At 39.2% G+C, this 18,455-nt stretch overlaps 1 protein-coding gene across 1 annotated transcript; it reads right to left on the minus strand.

Annotated features, from left to right (window-relative positions):
• LOC128226193 (carbohydrate sulfotransferase 3-like) lies at positions 1–6,452 on the minus strand. The gene is made up of 2 exons (XM_052936084.1): positions 6,115–6,452; positions 1–1,001 (listed from the first exon to the last, which is right to left on the minus strand). The coding sequence occupies exons 1-2, from the start codon at positions 6,450–6,452 to the stop codon at positions 86–88; spliced, it is 1,254 nt and encodes a 417-aa protein (XP_052792044.1). The 3' UTR covers positions 1–85.
• Between the last annotated feature and the right edge of the window lie 12,003 nt (positions 6,453–18,455).

An 18,455-nucleotide genomic window follows, 5' to 3' on the forward strand; every position in this document is an offset into this window, starting at 1 on the left:
AAACGTTTACAATAGTAAACAAAACACATTAGAGTCATTTTCCTGGATCAGAACCACGTATAGTTATTGCACTGAATATCTTCCATCAGGGAAGCTGAATATGATCCTGGACAGTAAGATTTCTGACCTGGTTCAGCGTGTCCAGGGGCACATAGCCGAGAACTGGATACAAGTCTCTACAGTACTTGTCAACTATGCGTAGATGCTCAATGGAAATGTGCTCTCTCCAAACGGCTGCTCTCGCTGGTGTGTAGTTGATGCTACTGTTTTTAACGTACCTTTCCATGTTATGTCCAAATCCTAAACCAAGAAATGAGAGTAAGTCTTCAAACGTTACTAAGGGTCTGTCTACAAGGTCTTCATAACGGAGCGAGTAAAATTTGTTTGGATACATAGGATTTAACTTTTTAAATAGGTGCAAGTTTTTTCTTAGACATGAGCACATATATTTGGTTCTAGTTTGAAAAACAGCGAAGCGTTTGACACCCATATCATTTTTACGGAGCTGAGAATCCATCATGGCACGCGGATCCCGCACCAGATGTATAATGTTCACGTTAACCATGTTGTTGATTGCTCGCAATAACATTTCTGTTGCTTTCATAGAAAGTCTGATGAATTTTGTCAAGCGAACGGTTGCATTTCTACACCGGCTTTCCAACAGTGGGAGACAGCTGAGAATCGTGTTTGGGTCGGTGAGACTCATAGGGTAGTTTCTGCTACCTTTAGGCTTGCGACGCGCTGGTAACTCTAGCGACATTGGATTCGTGAACGGTAATTGGTTATAGCTCGCATGGTTAGCCCTTCTCTTCTCTAACATCATTGAATTCGACCGTAGACAACGAAAATATGGCGCTACATCTTGGTATTCCGCTGACGATATACTTCTAAAGGCGTGTAATAGTGTGCCGTAGTCCAGGTTTCTATGATTGCAGGTGACCATGTGTTCAACTGCTTTTGCGGCAAGTTGGTATGCCACAGCTTTACCTCGCTGCAGTTGCCTTTAATCAACAAGTGAGATATGTTAGATTATATCATCATCATGATCATCATCATGATCATCATGATCATCATCATGATCATCATGATCATCATCATCATCATCATCATCATCATCATCATCATCATCATCATCATCATATCATCCTAATCATGATCATCATCATGATCATCATCATCATCATCATGATCATCATCATCATCATCATCATCATCATCATCATCATCATCATCATCATCATCATCACATCAATATTAACTTGCATACGGACGCATATTGTTAATGATTACCCGATATGCTGGTGTCGAAAGTGTCCCTGTAGATGTTAGTGCTAGCGCTTTCGCTGACAGGTATATATGGAATGGTATTCTGGTAAAAATTGCATTATGCTTGATGACAATTGTATTATGCTTCATGACATTACCGTTCGGGTGATGAAACTTACAATATGCATTATGGCATGTCTAAATGCATGATGGCATTTGCATTCCGCATGCTGACATTCCAATTCCGTTTAGAGCTATTACAATTACAACATAACTAACTTCACTTTGTTTAAATGTCTGCGAACATCATTTGATAAATGCATCTTATGTTACAATCTATATAACTTCCTATTTTAAAAAAAAATAAAGTTCGAAATTTGACGAGGCCGAATAGAAATACAAGAACGCACAGTGCAACAATCACCAAGCATTATAGAACTATCCGAATGAAACAGTCCTAATTAGACGAGCCGAATGATGCAACCCAAATGAACTAACCATAATGCGGTTGCCAAGAAACAGGCATAACGAATTATGACAACAGGGGGCGCTGTATGCATACAATTTGTTTCCGTACATATTCGGAATGATCGTTCGTTTTTCCCCTTACATATTCGGAGTTTTACGAGGTATATACATTGCAGTTATTTCCTTTTGTTCTAAAAATGTCATAGCATTTAGTTGTTGTGATTTGTGTTTGCTGTTTATTTATATTTCGGCTGAATATATTCAACGCTTATATGGGTCGCATTTTCTGCATCTACCGAAAGCATTGCATTCCAACCTACACCCATAACACTGTCATGAATGGATTAACAGTTAATCCCAGAAATTATGCCGATAACAGATGTTGCAAGGGGCAATCTGACTCACTGTTTGTGTCTAAAATGTTGATTAATATTATTTTGGGTACATATAATGAGATAAACAACACATATGAAGATATTAAATGCTTATGATATACAAGCACCCAAATTGTAAACACAAGCATGCATTGTTCAACAAAGGAAGGATATTAAGGAAGCTTTATACACATACCATCAGGTAACAAGCAATAAGCAGAATGATACGTTCAATGTTAACAGGCGGAATGGAGTGGCCATAGTGCGTTGACAACATAGTGCGTTGACATCATAGTCCGTTGACATCATAGTGCGTTTACAATATAGAGCGTTGGCACCACAGTGCGTTGACATCATAGTCCGTTGACAACATAGTGCGTTGACAACATAGTCCGTTGACATCATAGTGCGTTGACATCATAGTCCGTTGACAACATAGTGCGTTGACAACATAGTGCGTTGACATCATAGTGCGTTGACATCATAGTCCGTTGACAACATAGTGCGTTGACAACATAGTGCGTTGACATCATATTGCGTTGACAACATAGTGCGTTGACAACATAGTGCGTTGACATCATAGGCCGTTGACAACATAGTGCGTTGACATCATAGTGCGTTGACAACATAGTTCGTTGACATCAAAGTGCGTTGACATCATAGTCCGTTGACAACATAGTGCGTTGACATCATAGTGCGTTCACATCATAGTCCGTTGACAACATAGTGCGTTGACAACATAGTGCGTTGACAACATATTGCGTTGACATCATAGTGCGTTGACATCATAGTCCGTTGACAACATAGTGCGTTGACATCATAGTGTGTTGACATCATAGTCCGTTGACAACATAGTGCGTTGACATCATAGTGCGTTGACATCATAGTCCGTTGACAACATAGTGCGTTGACAACATAGTGCGTTGACATCATAGTGCGTTGACATCATAGTCCGTTGACAACATAGTGCGTTGACAACATAGTGCGTTGACAACAAAGTGCGTTGACATCATAGAACGTTGACATCATAGTCCGTTGACAACATAGTGCGTTGACATCATAGTGCGTTGACATCATAGTCCGTTGACAACATAGTGCGTTGACAACATAGTGCGTTGACATCATAGTCCGTTGACAACATAGTGAGTTGACATCATAGTCCGTTGACATCATAGTGCGTTGACAAATTAGAGTGTTGACACCATAGTGCGTTGACAACATAGTGCGTTGACATCAAAGTGCCTTGACAAAATAGTGCGTTGACATCATAGCGCGTTGACAATATAGAGCGTTGACAACATAGTGCGTTGACAACATAGTGCGTTGACAACATAGTGCGTTGACATCAAAGTGCCTTGACAAAATAGAGCGTTGACATCTTAGTGCGTTGACAATATAGAGTGTTGACACCGTAGTGCGTTGACAACATAGTGCGTTGACATCAAAGTGCCTTGACAAAATAGTGCGTTGACATCATAGTGCGTTGACAATATAGAGCGTTGACAACATAGTGCGTTGACATCATAGTGCGTTGACATCATAGTGTGTTGACACCGTAGTGTGTTGACAACATAGTGCATTGACATCATAGAGTGTTGACACCGTAGTGCATTGACAACATAGTGCGTTGACAAAATAGTGCGTTGACATCATAGTGCGTTGACAATATAGTGCGTTGACATCATAGTGCGTTGACAATATAGTGCGTTGAGAACATAGTGCGTTGACAACATAGTGCGTTGACATCATAGTGCGTTGACATCATAGTGTTTTGACACCATAGAGTGTTGTAAACATAGTGTGTTGAAGACATAGTGCGTTGACATCATAGGCCGTTGACAACATAGTGCGTTGACATCATAGTGCGTTGACAACATAGTTCGTTGACATCAAAGTGCGTTGACATCATAGTCCGTTGACAACATAGTGCGTTGACATCATAGTGCGTTCACATCATAGTCCGTTGACAACATAGTGCGTTGACAACATAGTGCGTTGACAACATATTGCGTTGACATCATAGTGCGTTGACATCATAGTCCGTTGACAACATAGTGCGTTGACATCATAGTGTGTTGACATCATAGTCCGTTGACAACATAGTGCGTTGACATCATAGTGCGTTGACATCATAGTCCGTTGACAACATAGTGCGTTGACAACATAGTGCGTTGACATCATAGTGCGTTGACATCATAGTCCGTTGACAACATAGTGCGTTGACAACATAGTGCGTTGACAACAAAGTGCGTTGACATCATAGAACGTTGACATCATAGTCCGTTGACAACATAGTGCGTTGACATCATAGTGCGTTGACATCATAGTCCGTTGACAACATAGTGCGTTGACAACATAGTGCGTTGACATCATAGTCCGTTGACAACATAGTGAGTTGACATCATAGTCCGTTGACATCATAGTGCGTTGACAAATTAGAGTGTTGACACCATAGTGCGTTGACAACATAGTGCGTTGACATCAAAGTGCCTTGACAAAATAGTGCGTTGACATCATAGCGCGTTGACAATATAGAGCGTTGACAACATAGTGCGTTGACAACATAGTGCGTTGACAACATAGTGCGTTGACATCAAAGTGCCTTGACAAAATAGAGCGTTGACATCTTAGTGCGTTGACAATATAGAGTGTTGACACCGTAGTGCGTTGACAACATAGTGCGTTGACATCAAAGTGCCTTGACAAAATAGTGCGTTGACATCATAGTGCGTTGACAATATAGAGCGTTGACAACATAGTGCGTTGACATCATAGTGCGTTGACATCATAGTGTGTTGACACCGTAGTGTGTTGACAACATAGTGCATTGACATCATAGAGTGTTGACACCGTAGTGCATTGACAACATAGTGCGTTGACAAAATAGTGCGTTGACATCATAGTGCGTTGACAATATAGTGCGTTGACATCATAGTGCGTTGACAATATAGTGCGTTGAGAACATAGTGCGTTGACAACATAGTGCGTTGACATCATAGTGCGTTGACATCATAGTGTTTTGACACCATAGAGTGTTGTAAACATAGTGTGTTGAAGACATAGTGCGTTGACAAAATAGTGCGTTGACATCATAGTGCGTTGACAATATAGTGCGTTGACATCATAGTGCGTTGACAATATAGAGCGTTGAGAACATAGTGCGTTAACAACATAGTGTGTTGACACCGTAGTGCGTTGACATCATAGTGCGTTGACAGCATAGAGTGTTGACACCATTTAAGGAATGAATTGCGTTGATGATGTCATTATCGGGGTATGAACGAAGTTGGTCTGGTTAAAGTGTGTAGAGTCCGAAAGACTCCACGCGTACTTAAGCCAGCCCAACTGCGTTCGTATTCCCTATAATGACATCCATCACGCAATTCATTACTTATATTTATACCAATAGTTCATAATATATATCCAGAATTTTTAAAAAATACTTTATTTCATGTAAGAAAACCTTTCTCACTCATTCTGTGAATAGAACGACCCGACCGTAACCGGAAACAGTTGGTCATTAGACATCATAACAACGCGGGGGAAATAAACAACTTCATAGTTGATTTTTAACGTAAAATTAAGCTAGTGACAACAATATTGTAACAAACCAAAAATTAACACTTGTCAACATGTTGATTCAAGTTTATCGTTGCCTGCTGACATATTTAAAACAAAAACAAGATAAACATTGTTCAATGTTCATGTATATTTATACGCGATCCGAGCATATACGACTTATGTTGAGTTCATCGGATGATAATCGCAATTGCCAAAAAGCCGTTCATTTAAGGACAGGAAGTCGAGGTGTAAATATGGTGCGTTGACACCATAGTGCGTTGAAAACATAGTGCTATCTGTACTTTTAGCACTTTAGTTATTTGAATAAAAGGTTTGTTTGTCTGAGCAGTCTGGTAAGATTTCCCTTTATGGGCGTTTGAGTGACTATAATTGGGTACTGGTCCCCGATTACAAATGTATATGGAAATGTTTATTTTGTACTTACTTGCGAGAGCCGTTCATGAATGTGATAGCGTCCCTATATCTGCTGGCTTGCTGAAGGCTTCGTAGGGGTTCATACTCATAAAAGGAGCCCGGAAGTTGGTGCAGCACATCACCGAGGTACGTTGATCCCGTGTGCATGTACGCAAGGATAATGATGACCTTGACCTTGCCGTTAACTTTAGAAGTGAAGGTCGCATCTGCAGTTTGTGACAGTATTTCGGGATTTGTTAAAACTTTGAAAGAAAAATTAATGTTCGCATTTGCATTACGCGGCAAGCTTGTATCGTTACCGGCATAGATCGAACTTTTTCTGGTTTTCCCTTTTCCTGAGTGTACCATCGTTCTTGAAACATTTGGTTTTGCCAAATTGTCATTGAACTTGACAAAAGGCTGTACTGTGAACAGCTTCAATGGCGGATCTGCGTAGCTGAAACGTAATTTACTTAAATCTGGCCACTGTTCTGTCCGTATGGCTGAAAAATACAATTTCGTTTTTTATGTGTTGAATTGGATAGGGTGCATTCATTGGCCGACAACTAATGCAAGCGTTTAATTAAATATTTAGTGTAAAGGTCCGCTGTAGGCGGAGGATGTGCGTATAACATTCCGTTATAGACGGAAGTACGTTCATAGTACGAATGTTTACTTGGTTGGTAATATGCAAATATGCAAAGCCCCGGCTCCGAGTGGATTGAGAATTTACTGTATATAAAGACTAGGGTCGGCGTTCATAGTATTACATTCCGTTATAGACGGAAGTACGTTCATAGTACGTCAGTTTACTTGGTAGGTAATATGCAAATTAGCAAAGCCCGTGTTTCTTTACTGTATATAAAGACCTATGGATCCCTTTAGGGTCGAGCATGCTTTTCTCATAAGGGATCTGTTGGTGTATTTGATGGCGTCGCATGTTACACTTAGTAACTAGTACTAGTTGCTTGGATTTCGTCTCAAATTGAAAATGTCTGTATTGTCCATATCACATTTTACACATTTGTATCTTCTATATAGAAAACAACACCATCTCATGAATATCATATGAGAGTGTGTGAAACAACGATGGGAAACAACTATATCATATAACAGTGGACAAAGAAATAATCAATGTGATAAGGAGCATCTGCTATAGGTGTTTAACATAATATAACTCCCATATTAAAGCGTGCGTATCACATCAAATAATTCCTTTCTTGGTTTTTAAATGATTAAGCTTTTCTACCAGCTTTTGACCCTTACCTGAATACAAACATATAACTACAGCACCAAATCCCAAGAAACACACAAAACGGAAAGCATGCCTTTTCATGACCATTCTCCAGAAGTGCACCGGTCCAATTGTGTTACAGTTCTGAATGGAAAACCGCATTCCCATTGTTATAACAGCAGGTACAGTTGTTTCGCCATTAGAGATAATAACTTAATTACTTGCATACAATCAGAACTACATCCCAAAGGCGTAGCTAGGGCCTAAAAAACTTGTAGGGCCGATGATTCTATGTGAGTTCTGGGACTTTTTAAACACTCAATTATACTTGCAATAGTTATCATAAAACCTAGTAATACACTGTACACGTAGTTTGAATAAACACCAAACTTGCCAGGGTTAAAATAAAACAAACTTGATCAGAGTGTGTGGGTAGCCATTAGTTTTTATTGCATATTTTGGTTATCGAATTTTATCATTTTTCACAAAGTTTTAGGCCCAGACCTACAATGCCTATATGTAGCTACGCCACTGCATCCGAACGATTGTAGTTAGCAACAATTACTGAATAAAAGTGATGCATTACGTTTACTGTGTTAGGAATGAAGTATCAAATATGAGTTACATTTAAAAAGCAATAAAATATCCCTTAGCAACGATTGTTCTTTATTAAAAAAGCCAGTTCTTTATGTCTAGCTCAATACTTCAGGCGTAAATCTTCCATTACAAATGGGAGTTCAATAGTAATTATTGTGAGACAGTTTTAAATGGAATATGAAGATACTCGTACAACGATAAAAAGCGTTAAAATGATGATGATGATGATGATGATGATGATGATGATGATGATGATGATGATGATGATGATGATGATGATTAAATTAAAATATTTTCGTCTAAATTCAAAGCGGTAGCCATCTTTAAGTCACGAGTCAAATATTCCTCTGAATTTTTTAAAGATTTTTGCTTAATATAGATAAAAGTATAATTAAGATTTTTGTTTGAAAGCGTTTCGACAAAGCCTGTATAATTTGGTTGAAATCCTATTTAATATCTTCTGATAAATTATCATAAAATGTTAATGCCACACCTTCAAGATAAAAGCTCAAAATAGCGCTTTTTACCTGTTGGAGGTACATTTAATATTTAAATAAAAAAATAAAAAAAAATTGAAAGAAATGATATAACACTTTTCGAAATTTACCTGAATAGGAAGACAATTTAATAAATTTATGAGCAGATAAATAATTACCTTGAACACTTTAAGATGAACATGTAGGTGCGCTAGGTAACTTGTCCATTTTTGGAAAACGTGTATTGTCACTAGTGTCACTAAATTGTTTTTGGTTTGTCCTCCTTTAAAGTGGTCCTGGCGTCCGCGTTTGCGTCCGCCCCTATATCATGGCTGAAAATACAGGTGGAAAATACAGGTGGAAAATACAGGTGGAAACGTAGTTTATCCGTGAATGCGAGTGAATTACCTGATGACCGGTCCCTGGGAAGAATGTTGGGGAAAGCAAGGTCCCTGGAAACGGTTTGGAAGACAGCCGTATAGACTTCCGTTAGGAATCGCTCCTTAGTCTGCTTTTTGTTCACCTATGAACAGATGGTCCGAAATAACCTATTGGCCGAAATATCGGAAAAGTGTCTGATGCTCGTGGATATAAGCGTTCTGGTGTTTATAAACTTTCCGAAAGAATACTGTTCGCAGATGGTTCTCATAACTCGGATTGAGGTGAAAAGTTTAGAGTTTTCCTTATCTGATTGTCTGTACATTGCGAAGGCGCTAATATTTGATCATCACAACGAACCTGGTCAGTATTTAGTTTTCTGTAGAAATCACCACTAAGTTGTCTTCTACGATTTAAACTAGTGTTAAGAACGTCCTGAAGTCTTGAAATTAATGCAGATGTGTTTTAATTACATTTGCCGATGAAAAATCATCGTCTTTAATTTTGCTACTGCTACTGCGCAAGTTATATGTCATGCGAAAATGTAGAATGTCTTACTTGCATTTTTGTGAATCCAGCAGCTTGATTTCTAACATCGGAAGTCTTTGTGAAGTGAAGTGATGATTTGTCTACGGTATCTTTCCGGAGTGGTTGAATTAAAGACAACAAGTCGTTACTTCTGCTGACTTATTCCGCCATTCCATTTGTTTCCGGCCCTTCCGCCATTCAAAGATTCTAAGATACTCTGGTACGGCAGAATTCTAACTTTAAGCAGTCTTACCGATTTGTTACTAAGCTAAGATCTTAAAGAGCTGTTCATGAAGATTGTTGAATACGTATGCTATTATATTGGTTCTCTCGTTGTCGTTGCTATTTCCAGAATTATAATTAGTTGTTCATCAAATGATATTAAACTTGAATACAATTTTGCAATATATTTTTGTAATTGAATTTTAATTTGATTAAAAGATAATTATTTTATTTATTTTTTTGAATTTTCAAATTAAATTCAAATTTCGAATTATTTTATTAATTCATTGAAATTTAATTTTATTTTATGTTCATTTAATTCAATGTTTATTGAATTTAATTTCTTAAAATGAAAATTTTGAAAAACAGTTCTATTGTTCTGGAACTTAACTTGGCATTAGATAAGTAAACCATTTACCGCTCTATCTGTAGCTAGTTTGATAAGTTCCAAACCTATCTATCCACACTTATTCATGAAAAGAACACCACCATTACAAATCGCGTTACTTTCTTCTTACAAATAGACAGTTTTTCTGGTAAAGTGTTGCCATTTTATCGATTTTTGGAAGATGAAGATATATAGTCACAGCACTATTTCAGGTAACTAGCATTCCAAGCACGTTTTAATAATTCATCAAGCGAGCAACCATTTACTTTGGTTTCCACAGGCGTTTTTCTGTATAGACAATGATTGAAATGCTAATCTATTGGCCATATAAGTCAATGTCCAGGCACGGTCTGACCGGCGGGCAGTTATGGTCAGTATTTGACCAGACATCTCTTTGCACTTGGTCAGTTTTCACTTTTCATGGTCATCATTATAATGATGCACAAAAACCTCCTTCTAGCAGTTGTTATATATGTATATGTATAAATTGACATGCGCCTTGAGTTTGTTTATTCATTTGAGATTATCAAGGTCTGCCCATGCTCATTGGCTGCATTATGGCTTGAACCCTCAGTGAAGCCATGACAATTAAAATCATGTGTTAATGCCATAAGTGACATGAGATAGAATTGACAACAATTCGCAGTCCAGATAAGGATCAATTTGTTAGTGTGCCCGTTTAGGATCAACTTGTTCCCGTGCCCGTTTAGGATCAATTTGTTGTTATACCCGTTTAGGATCAATTTGTTGCTGTGCCCGTTTAGGATCAACTTGTTGCTATGCCCGTTTAGGATCAGCTTGTTCCCGTGCCCGTTTAGGATCAATTTGTTGCTATGCCCGTTTAGGATCAATTTGTTCCCGTGCCCGTTTAGGATCAACTTGTTCCCGTGCCCGTTTAGGATCGACTTGTTCCCGTGCCCGTTTAGGATCGACTTGTTGCTATACCCGTTTAGGATCAATTTGTTGCTGTGCCCGTTTATGATCAACTTGTTGCTATACCCGTTTAGGATCAACTTGTTGCTATGCCCGTTTAGGATCAATTTGTTGCTATATCCGTTTAGGATCACTTTGTTGCTATACCCGTTTAGGATCAACTTGTTGCTATGCCCGTTTAGGATCAATTTGTTGCTATATCCGTTTAGGATCACTTTGTTGCTATACCCGTTTAGGATCAACTTGTTGCTATGCCCGTTTATGATCAATTTGTTGCTATGCCCGTTTAGAATCAACTTGTTGCTATGCCCGTTTAGGATCAGCTTGTTCCCGTGCCCGTTTAGGATCAACTTGTTCCCGTGCCCGTTTAGGATCAATTTGTTGCTATGCCCGTTTAGGATCAATTTGTTGCTATACCCGTTTAGGATCAATTTGTTGCTATACCCGTTTAGGATCAACTTGTTGCTATGCCCGTTTATGATCAATTTGTTGCTATGCCCGTTTAGAATCAACTTGTTGCTATGCCCGTTTATGATCAATTTGTTGTTACGCCCGTTTAGGATCAACTTGTTGCTATACCCGTTTATGATCAACTTGTTGCTATGCCCGTTTAGGATCAACTTGTTGCTATACCCGTTTATGATCAACTTGTTGCTATACCCGTTTAGGATCAACTTGTTGCTATGCCCGTTTAGGATCAACTTGTTGCTATGCCCGTTTAGGATCAATTTGTTGCTATACCCGTTTAGGATCAATTTGTTGCTATATCCGTTTAGGATCAACTTGTTGCTATACCCGTTTAGGATCAACTTGTTGCTATACCCGTTTATGATCAACTTGTTGCTATACCCGTTTAGGATCAACTTGTTGCTATACCCGTTTAGGATCAACTTGTTGCTATGCCCGTTTAGGATCAATTTGTTGCTATACCCGTTTAGGATCAATTTGTTGCTATATCCGTTTAGGATCACTTTGTTGCTATACCCGTTTAGGATCAACTTGTTGCTATGCCCGTTTATGATCAATTTGTTGCTATGCCCGTTTAGAATCAACTTGTTGCTATGCCCGTTTAGGATCAGCTTGTTCCCGTGCCCGTTTAGGATCAACTTGTTCCCGTGCCCGTTTAGGATCAATTTGTTGCTATGCCCGTTTAGGATCAATTTGTTGCTATACCCGTTTAGGATCAATTTGTTGCTATACCCGTTTAGGATCAACTTGTTGCTATGCCCGTTTATGATCAATTTGTTGCTATGCCCGTTTAGAATCAACTTGTTGCTATGCCCGTTTATGATCAATTTGTTGTTACGCCCGTTTAGGATCAACATGTTGCTATACCCGTTTAGGATCAACTTGTTGCTATACCCGTTTGGGATCAATTTGTTGCTATGCCCGTTTGGGATCAATTTGTTGCTATGCCCGTTTATGATCAATTTGTTGTTATGCCCGTTTAGGATCAACTTGTTGCTATACCCGTTTAGGATCAACTTGTTGCTATACCCGTTTAGGATCAACTTGTTGCTGTGCCCGTTTAGGATCAACTTGTTGCTATGCCCGTTTAAGATCAATTTGTTGCTATGCCCGTTTGGGATCAATTTGTTGCTATGCCCGTTTAGGATCAATTTGTTGCTATGCCCGTTTAGGATCAATTTGTTGCTATGCCCGTTTGGGATCAATTTGTTGCTATACCCGTTTAGGATCAACTTGTTGCTATACCCGTTTAGGATCAACTTGTTGCTGTGCCCGTTTAGGATCAACTTGTTGCTATGCCCGTTTAGGATCAATTTGTTGCTATGCCCGTTTGGGATCAATTTGTTGCTATGCCCGTTTAAGATCAATTTGTTGCTATGCCCGTTTGGGATCAATTTGTTGCTATGCCCGTTTAGGATCAATTTGTTGCTATGCCCGTTTAGGATCAATTTGTTGCTATGCCCGTTTGGGATCAATTTATTGCTATGCCCGTTTAGGATCAATTTGTTGCTATACCCGTTTAGGATCAATTTGTTGCTATGCCCGTTTGGGATTAATTTGTTGCTATGCTCGTTTAGGATCAAGTTGTTGCTATGCCCGTTTGTTGCTGTGCCCGTTATGTTTCAATTTGTTGCAGTGCCCGTTTGTTGCAGTGCCCGTTAAGGATTAATTTGTTGCTATGCCCGTGTGTGGTCAATTTGTTGTTATGCCCGTTTAGGATCAATTTGTTGCTGTGCCCGTTTGTTGCTGTACCCGTTTTTGATCAATTTGTTGCTATGCCAGTTTAGGATTAATTTGTTGATATGTCCTCTTAGGATCAATTGTTGTTATGCCCGTTTAGGATCTATTTGTTGCTATGCCCGTTTAGGATTAATTTGTTGATATGTCCGCTTAGGATCAATTGTTGCTATGCCCGTTTAGGATCAATTTGTTGATATGTCCGCTTAGGATCAATTGTTGCTATGCCCGTTTAGGATCAATGTGTTGCTATGCCCGTTTAGGATTAATTTGTTGCTATGCCCGTTTAGGATTAATTTGTTGCTATGCCCGTTTAGGATCAATGTGTTGCTATGCCCGTTTAGGATTAATTTGTTGCTATGCCCGTTTAGGATCAATTTGTTGCTGTGCCCGTTTATGATCATTCTGTTGCTATGCCCGTTTTGGATTAATTTGTTGCTATGCACGTTTAGGATTAATTTGTTGCTATACCCGTTTAAGATTAATTTGTTGCTATGCCCGTTTAGGATTAATGTGTTGCTATGCCCGTTTAGGATCAATTTGTTGCTATGCCTGTTTGGGGTCAATTCGTTGCTGAACTCGTTTGGATCAATCTGTTGCTGTACCCGTTTAGGATGAACTTGTTGCTATGCCCGTTTAGGATCAACTTGTTGCTATGCCCGTTTAGGATCAACTTGTTGCTATGCCCGTTTAGGGTCAATTTGTTGCTATGCCAGTTTAGGATCAATTTGTTGCTATGCCCGTTTGAGATCAATTTGTTGCTATGCCTGTGTAGGATCAATTTGTTGCTGTACCCGTTTAACAGTTCCGAATTTTTTAGGGTATAATATGTTCTTCTAATTGCACTTTCCGTTGCTTTAATGGATTTATCATGTTTGAAAATCAATTAAGTAAAAAAAAAAATATAGAAAATTATTAGTTAAATGTTTTCATTTTGATGTGTTTATTACCAATTTTACGTAACTATGGGCTTTTAGGGTTGTCGATATTAGTTTAACGATATTGTGAAACGTCAGCAATAGCAGTATTATACAGAAGCTACCTTTTCTAAGAATATGTCTGATTTGTGTGCATCATTATTTTGTCACTTGTATTTTTTTCTTATAAAATAGTGGGTCACTAGCGGACGAAGAGGGAGCGCATCAGGTGCGCGCCCCCTCTACAATCGTCCAAGTTGACTTTTTATTTCAATGGGGGAGAAAAAAAGTAATAAAATAACTAAAAATGCATCTATTTCGACTACTTATTGTGAACATTTTCTTAAGTGAGTCAATTCAACGCCCTTGCAATTGTTATGCCAAATTCTTTCGCTTCTGAGGTAGGGGCGCATGCCAAAAGATTGCGCCCCTAAGTTACGCCCCTCTTACGTTAATTAGAAGAATGGTTCAGTATCAAGAGGTATGTTGTGAAACATTCAAAACCGGTAATGTAATCATACAGTGAAAGCTACAAGGACAGGTCCAAGAGTCAAATATTCAAATATTAACACTGTTTACAGACACAAGGCGATGGTCAGTACGAGACTGAACAAGAGGCACAAACTTACATACAGACACAAGGCGATGGTCAGTAAGAGACTGAACAAGAGGCACAAACTTACATACAGACACAAGGCGATGATCAGTACGAGACTGAACAAGAGGCACAAACTTACATACAGACACAAGGCGATGGTCAGTACGAGACTGAACAAGAGGCACAAACTTACATACAAACACAAGGCGATGGTCAGTACGAGACTGAACAAGAGGCACAAATTTACATACAGACACAAGGCGATGGTCAGTACGAGACTGAACAAGAGGCACAAACTTACATAAAGACACAAGGCGATGGTCAGTACGAGACTGAACAAGAGGCACAAATTTACATACAGACACAATGCGATGGTCAGTACGAGACTGAACAAGAGGCACAAACTTACATACAAACACAAGGCGATGGTCAGTACGAGACTGAACAAGACACACAAACTTACATACAAACACAAGGCGATGGTCAGTACGAGACTGAACAAGAGGCACAAACTTACATACAGACACAAGGCGATGGTCAGTACGAGACTGAACAAGAGGCACAAACTTACATACAGACACAAGGCGATGGTCAGTACGAGACTGAACAAGAGGCACAAACTTACATACAAACACAAGGCGATGGTCAGTACGAGACTGAACAAGAGGCACAAACTTACATACAGACACAATGCGATGGTCAGTACGAGACTGAACAAGAGGCACAAACTTACATACAGACACAATGCGATGGTCAGTACGAGACTGAACAAGAGGCACAAACTTACATACAAACACAAGGCGATGGCCAGTACGAGACTGAACAAGAGGCACAAACTTACATACAAACACAAGGCGATGGTCAGTACGAGACTGAACAAGAGGCACAAACTTACATACAAACACAAGGCGATGGTCAGTACGAGACTGAACAAGAGGCACAAACTTACATACAGACACAAGGCGATGGTCAGTACGAGACTGAACAAGAGGCACAAACTTACATACAGACACAATGCGATGGTCAGTACGAGACTGAACAAGAGGCACAAACTTACATACAGACACAATGCGATGGTCAGTACGAGACTGAACAAGACACACAAACTTACATACAAACACAAGGCGATGGTCAGTACGAGACTGAACAAGAGGCACAAACTTACATACAGACACAATGCGATGGTCAGTACGAGACTGAACAAGAGGCACAAACTCACGTACAAACAGTGCATGGTGCACTACTTAACTTTGCTATCTATCTATTTAAGCATTTTCAATCAATTGTTTCAATCAGTTTTAAGTTAGTTTCCATAATATAAAATGAACAAGGGGAGATAACTTTGCACAAAGTGCAAAACAGTAATAATTTTTGCATAGTACACAACTTGATAAGGTATCTATCTATGGTCCAAGTTTTAATAAATGCCATCATGTAAATTTTGAGTTCTGCTCCGGACAAAACTCGGTTGAAAAAAGGAGAATCAAACTAAGAACTATGAATCTTGTCTCCGAAGCGCCGCCTTCAAACACTGATATCGCCCCTTAAACAGGAGCTTAATCGAAAAGAGATAATATTAAAAGAGAGGGTAAAAATTTTAAATAAAATTTCTTCAAGTATTTTTGAGAAAGTGTCTTGACAAACGTTGTTTAAAAAAGGGAGATAACTTTCCAATTATGTGCCCAAGAAATATAAATTTTGCAAGGTAAAGAACTTCACATCACTACTCAATCAATTCCGTCAATAGTTCTTGATAAGTGTCTGACAAAGTTGGCATTATAAAAACAATAAACAAGGGGATATAACTTTTCCAATTGTGTGTCCAAGAGTTATCAATCTTGCAAGGTGCACAACTTATTATTACTACCTATCTTTGTTCCAAGTTCCAATATATTCGAATTACTCCAAGCCGTTTCTGCAAAAGTGTCTGAGCAAGGTTTGCATTATAAAATAAATAAATAAGGGGATATAACTATAGGAATGCAAATGTAAGATAAGCGGGAAAGTTGTCGGATGTTCTTTTTTCTACATTGTTAAATGATCTTACGCACTATGGGTGTATTTTTGCTGATATCTAACTACTTTCAGTTTTGATTTCAAGTGCCTGCGATTTGGAAACCTGTTTCGAAATTCAGTTTGATTGAAGTTACAAATGCATGGCACAGCTTCATAACATGATGAAGCTTTTGCACGTAGCCATTATTACTAAACTGCTTCAAAGCAGATGGTCATTTGCCTGTTTTAACTAAATGGTGTAAGCCTCCGGAGGGGTTTTCAAAAGCCCGTGTAACAGTCCGCTGTAGGCGGCGGATGTGCGTTCATAGTATGACATTCCGTTATAGACGGAAGTAAGTTCATAGTACGTATGTTTACTTGGTTGGTAATATGCAAATGTTATCAGTGTAGGGGCGACATAACATCCAGTGTAGTAGAGAGATAACATCAAGTTTTGGAGAGGGATAACATCAAGTGTAGGAGAGGGATAAGATCAAGTGTAGGAGAGGGATAACATCAAGTGTAGTAGAAGGAAAACATCAAATGTAGGAGAGAGATAACATGAAGTGTAGGAGAGGGATAACATCCCGTGTAGGAGAGGGATAACATGAATTGTAGGAGAGGGATAACATGAAGTGCAGGAGAGGGATAACATCAAGTGTATGAGAGCGATAACATCCAGTTTAGTAGAAGGATAACATCAAGTATAGGGGAGAGATAACATCCAGTGTAGTAAAGGGAACACATGAAGTGTAGGAGAGGGATGACATCAAGTGTAGGAGAGGGATAACATCAAGTGTATGAGAGGTATAACATCCAGTTTAGTAGAGGGATGCCATCAAGTGTAGGAGAGGGATAACATCTAGTGTATGAGAGCGATAACATCCAGTTTAGTAGAAGGATAACATCAAGTATAGGGGAGAGATAACATCCAGTGCAGTAGAGGGAACACATGAAGTGTAGGACAGAGATAAAATCCAGTGTAGTAGAGGGAACACATGAAGTGTAGGAGAGGGATGACATCAAGTGTAGGAGAGGGATAACATCAAGTGTAGGAGAGGGATAAGATCCAGTGTAGGAGAGGGATAACAACCCGTGTAGGAGAGGGATAACATGAAGTGTAGGAGAGGGATAACATCCAGTGTAGGAGAGGGATAACATCCCGTGTAGGAGAGGGATTACATCCCGTGTAGGAGAGGGATAACATGAATTGTAGGAGAGGGATAACATGAAATGCAGAAGAGGGATAACATCAAGTGTATGAGAGCGATAACATCCAGTTTAGTAGAAGGATAACATCAAGTATAGGGGAGAGATAACATCCAGTGTAGTAAAGGGAACACATGAAGTGTAGGAGAGGGATGACATCAAGTGTAGGAGAGGGATAACATCCCGTGTATGATAGAGATAACATCCCGTGTATGAGAGGGATAACATCCCGTGTAAGAGAGGGATATCATCAAGTGTAGGAGAGGGATAACTTCAAGTGTATGAGAGGTATAACATCCAGTTTAGTAGAGGGATGCCATCAAGTGTATGAGAGGGATAACATCTAGTGTATGAGAGCGATAACATCCAGTTTAGTAGAAGGATAACATCAAGTATAGGGGAGAGATAAAATCCAGTGCAGTAGAGGGATAACATCAAGTGTAGGACAGTGATAAAATCCAGTGTAGTAGAGGGAACACATGAAGTGTAGGAGAGGGATGACATGAAGTGTAGGAGAGGGATAACATCAAGTGTAGGAGAGGGATAAGATCCAGTGTAGGAGAGGGATAACAACCCGTGTAGGAGAGGGATAACAACCCGTGTATGAGATGGATAACATCAAGTGTAGGAGAGAAATAACATCAAATTGAATATGCCTTTCATTTGGTGCATAAAATGATTGTACATTGTAA

The sequence above is a fragment of the Mya arenaria genome, chromosome 3 (assembly GCF_026914265.1).
Source record: "Mya arenaria isolate MELC-2E11 chromosome 3, ASM2691426v1".
NCBI lineage: Eukaryota > Metazoa > Mollusca > Bivalvia > Myida > Myidae > Mya > Mya arenaria.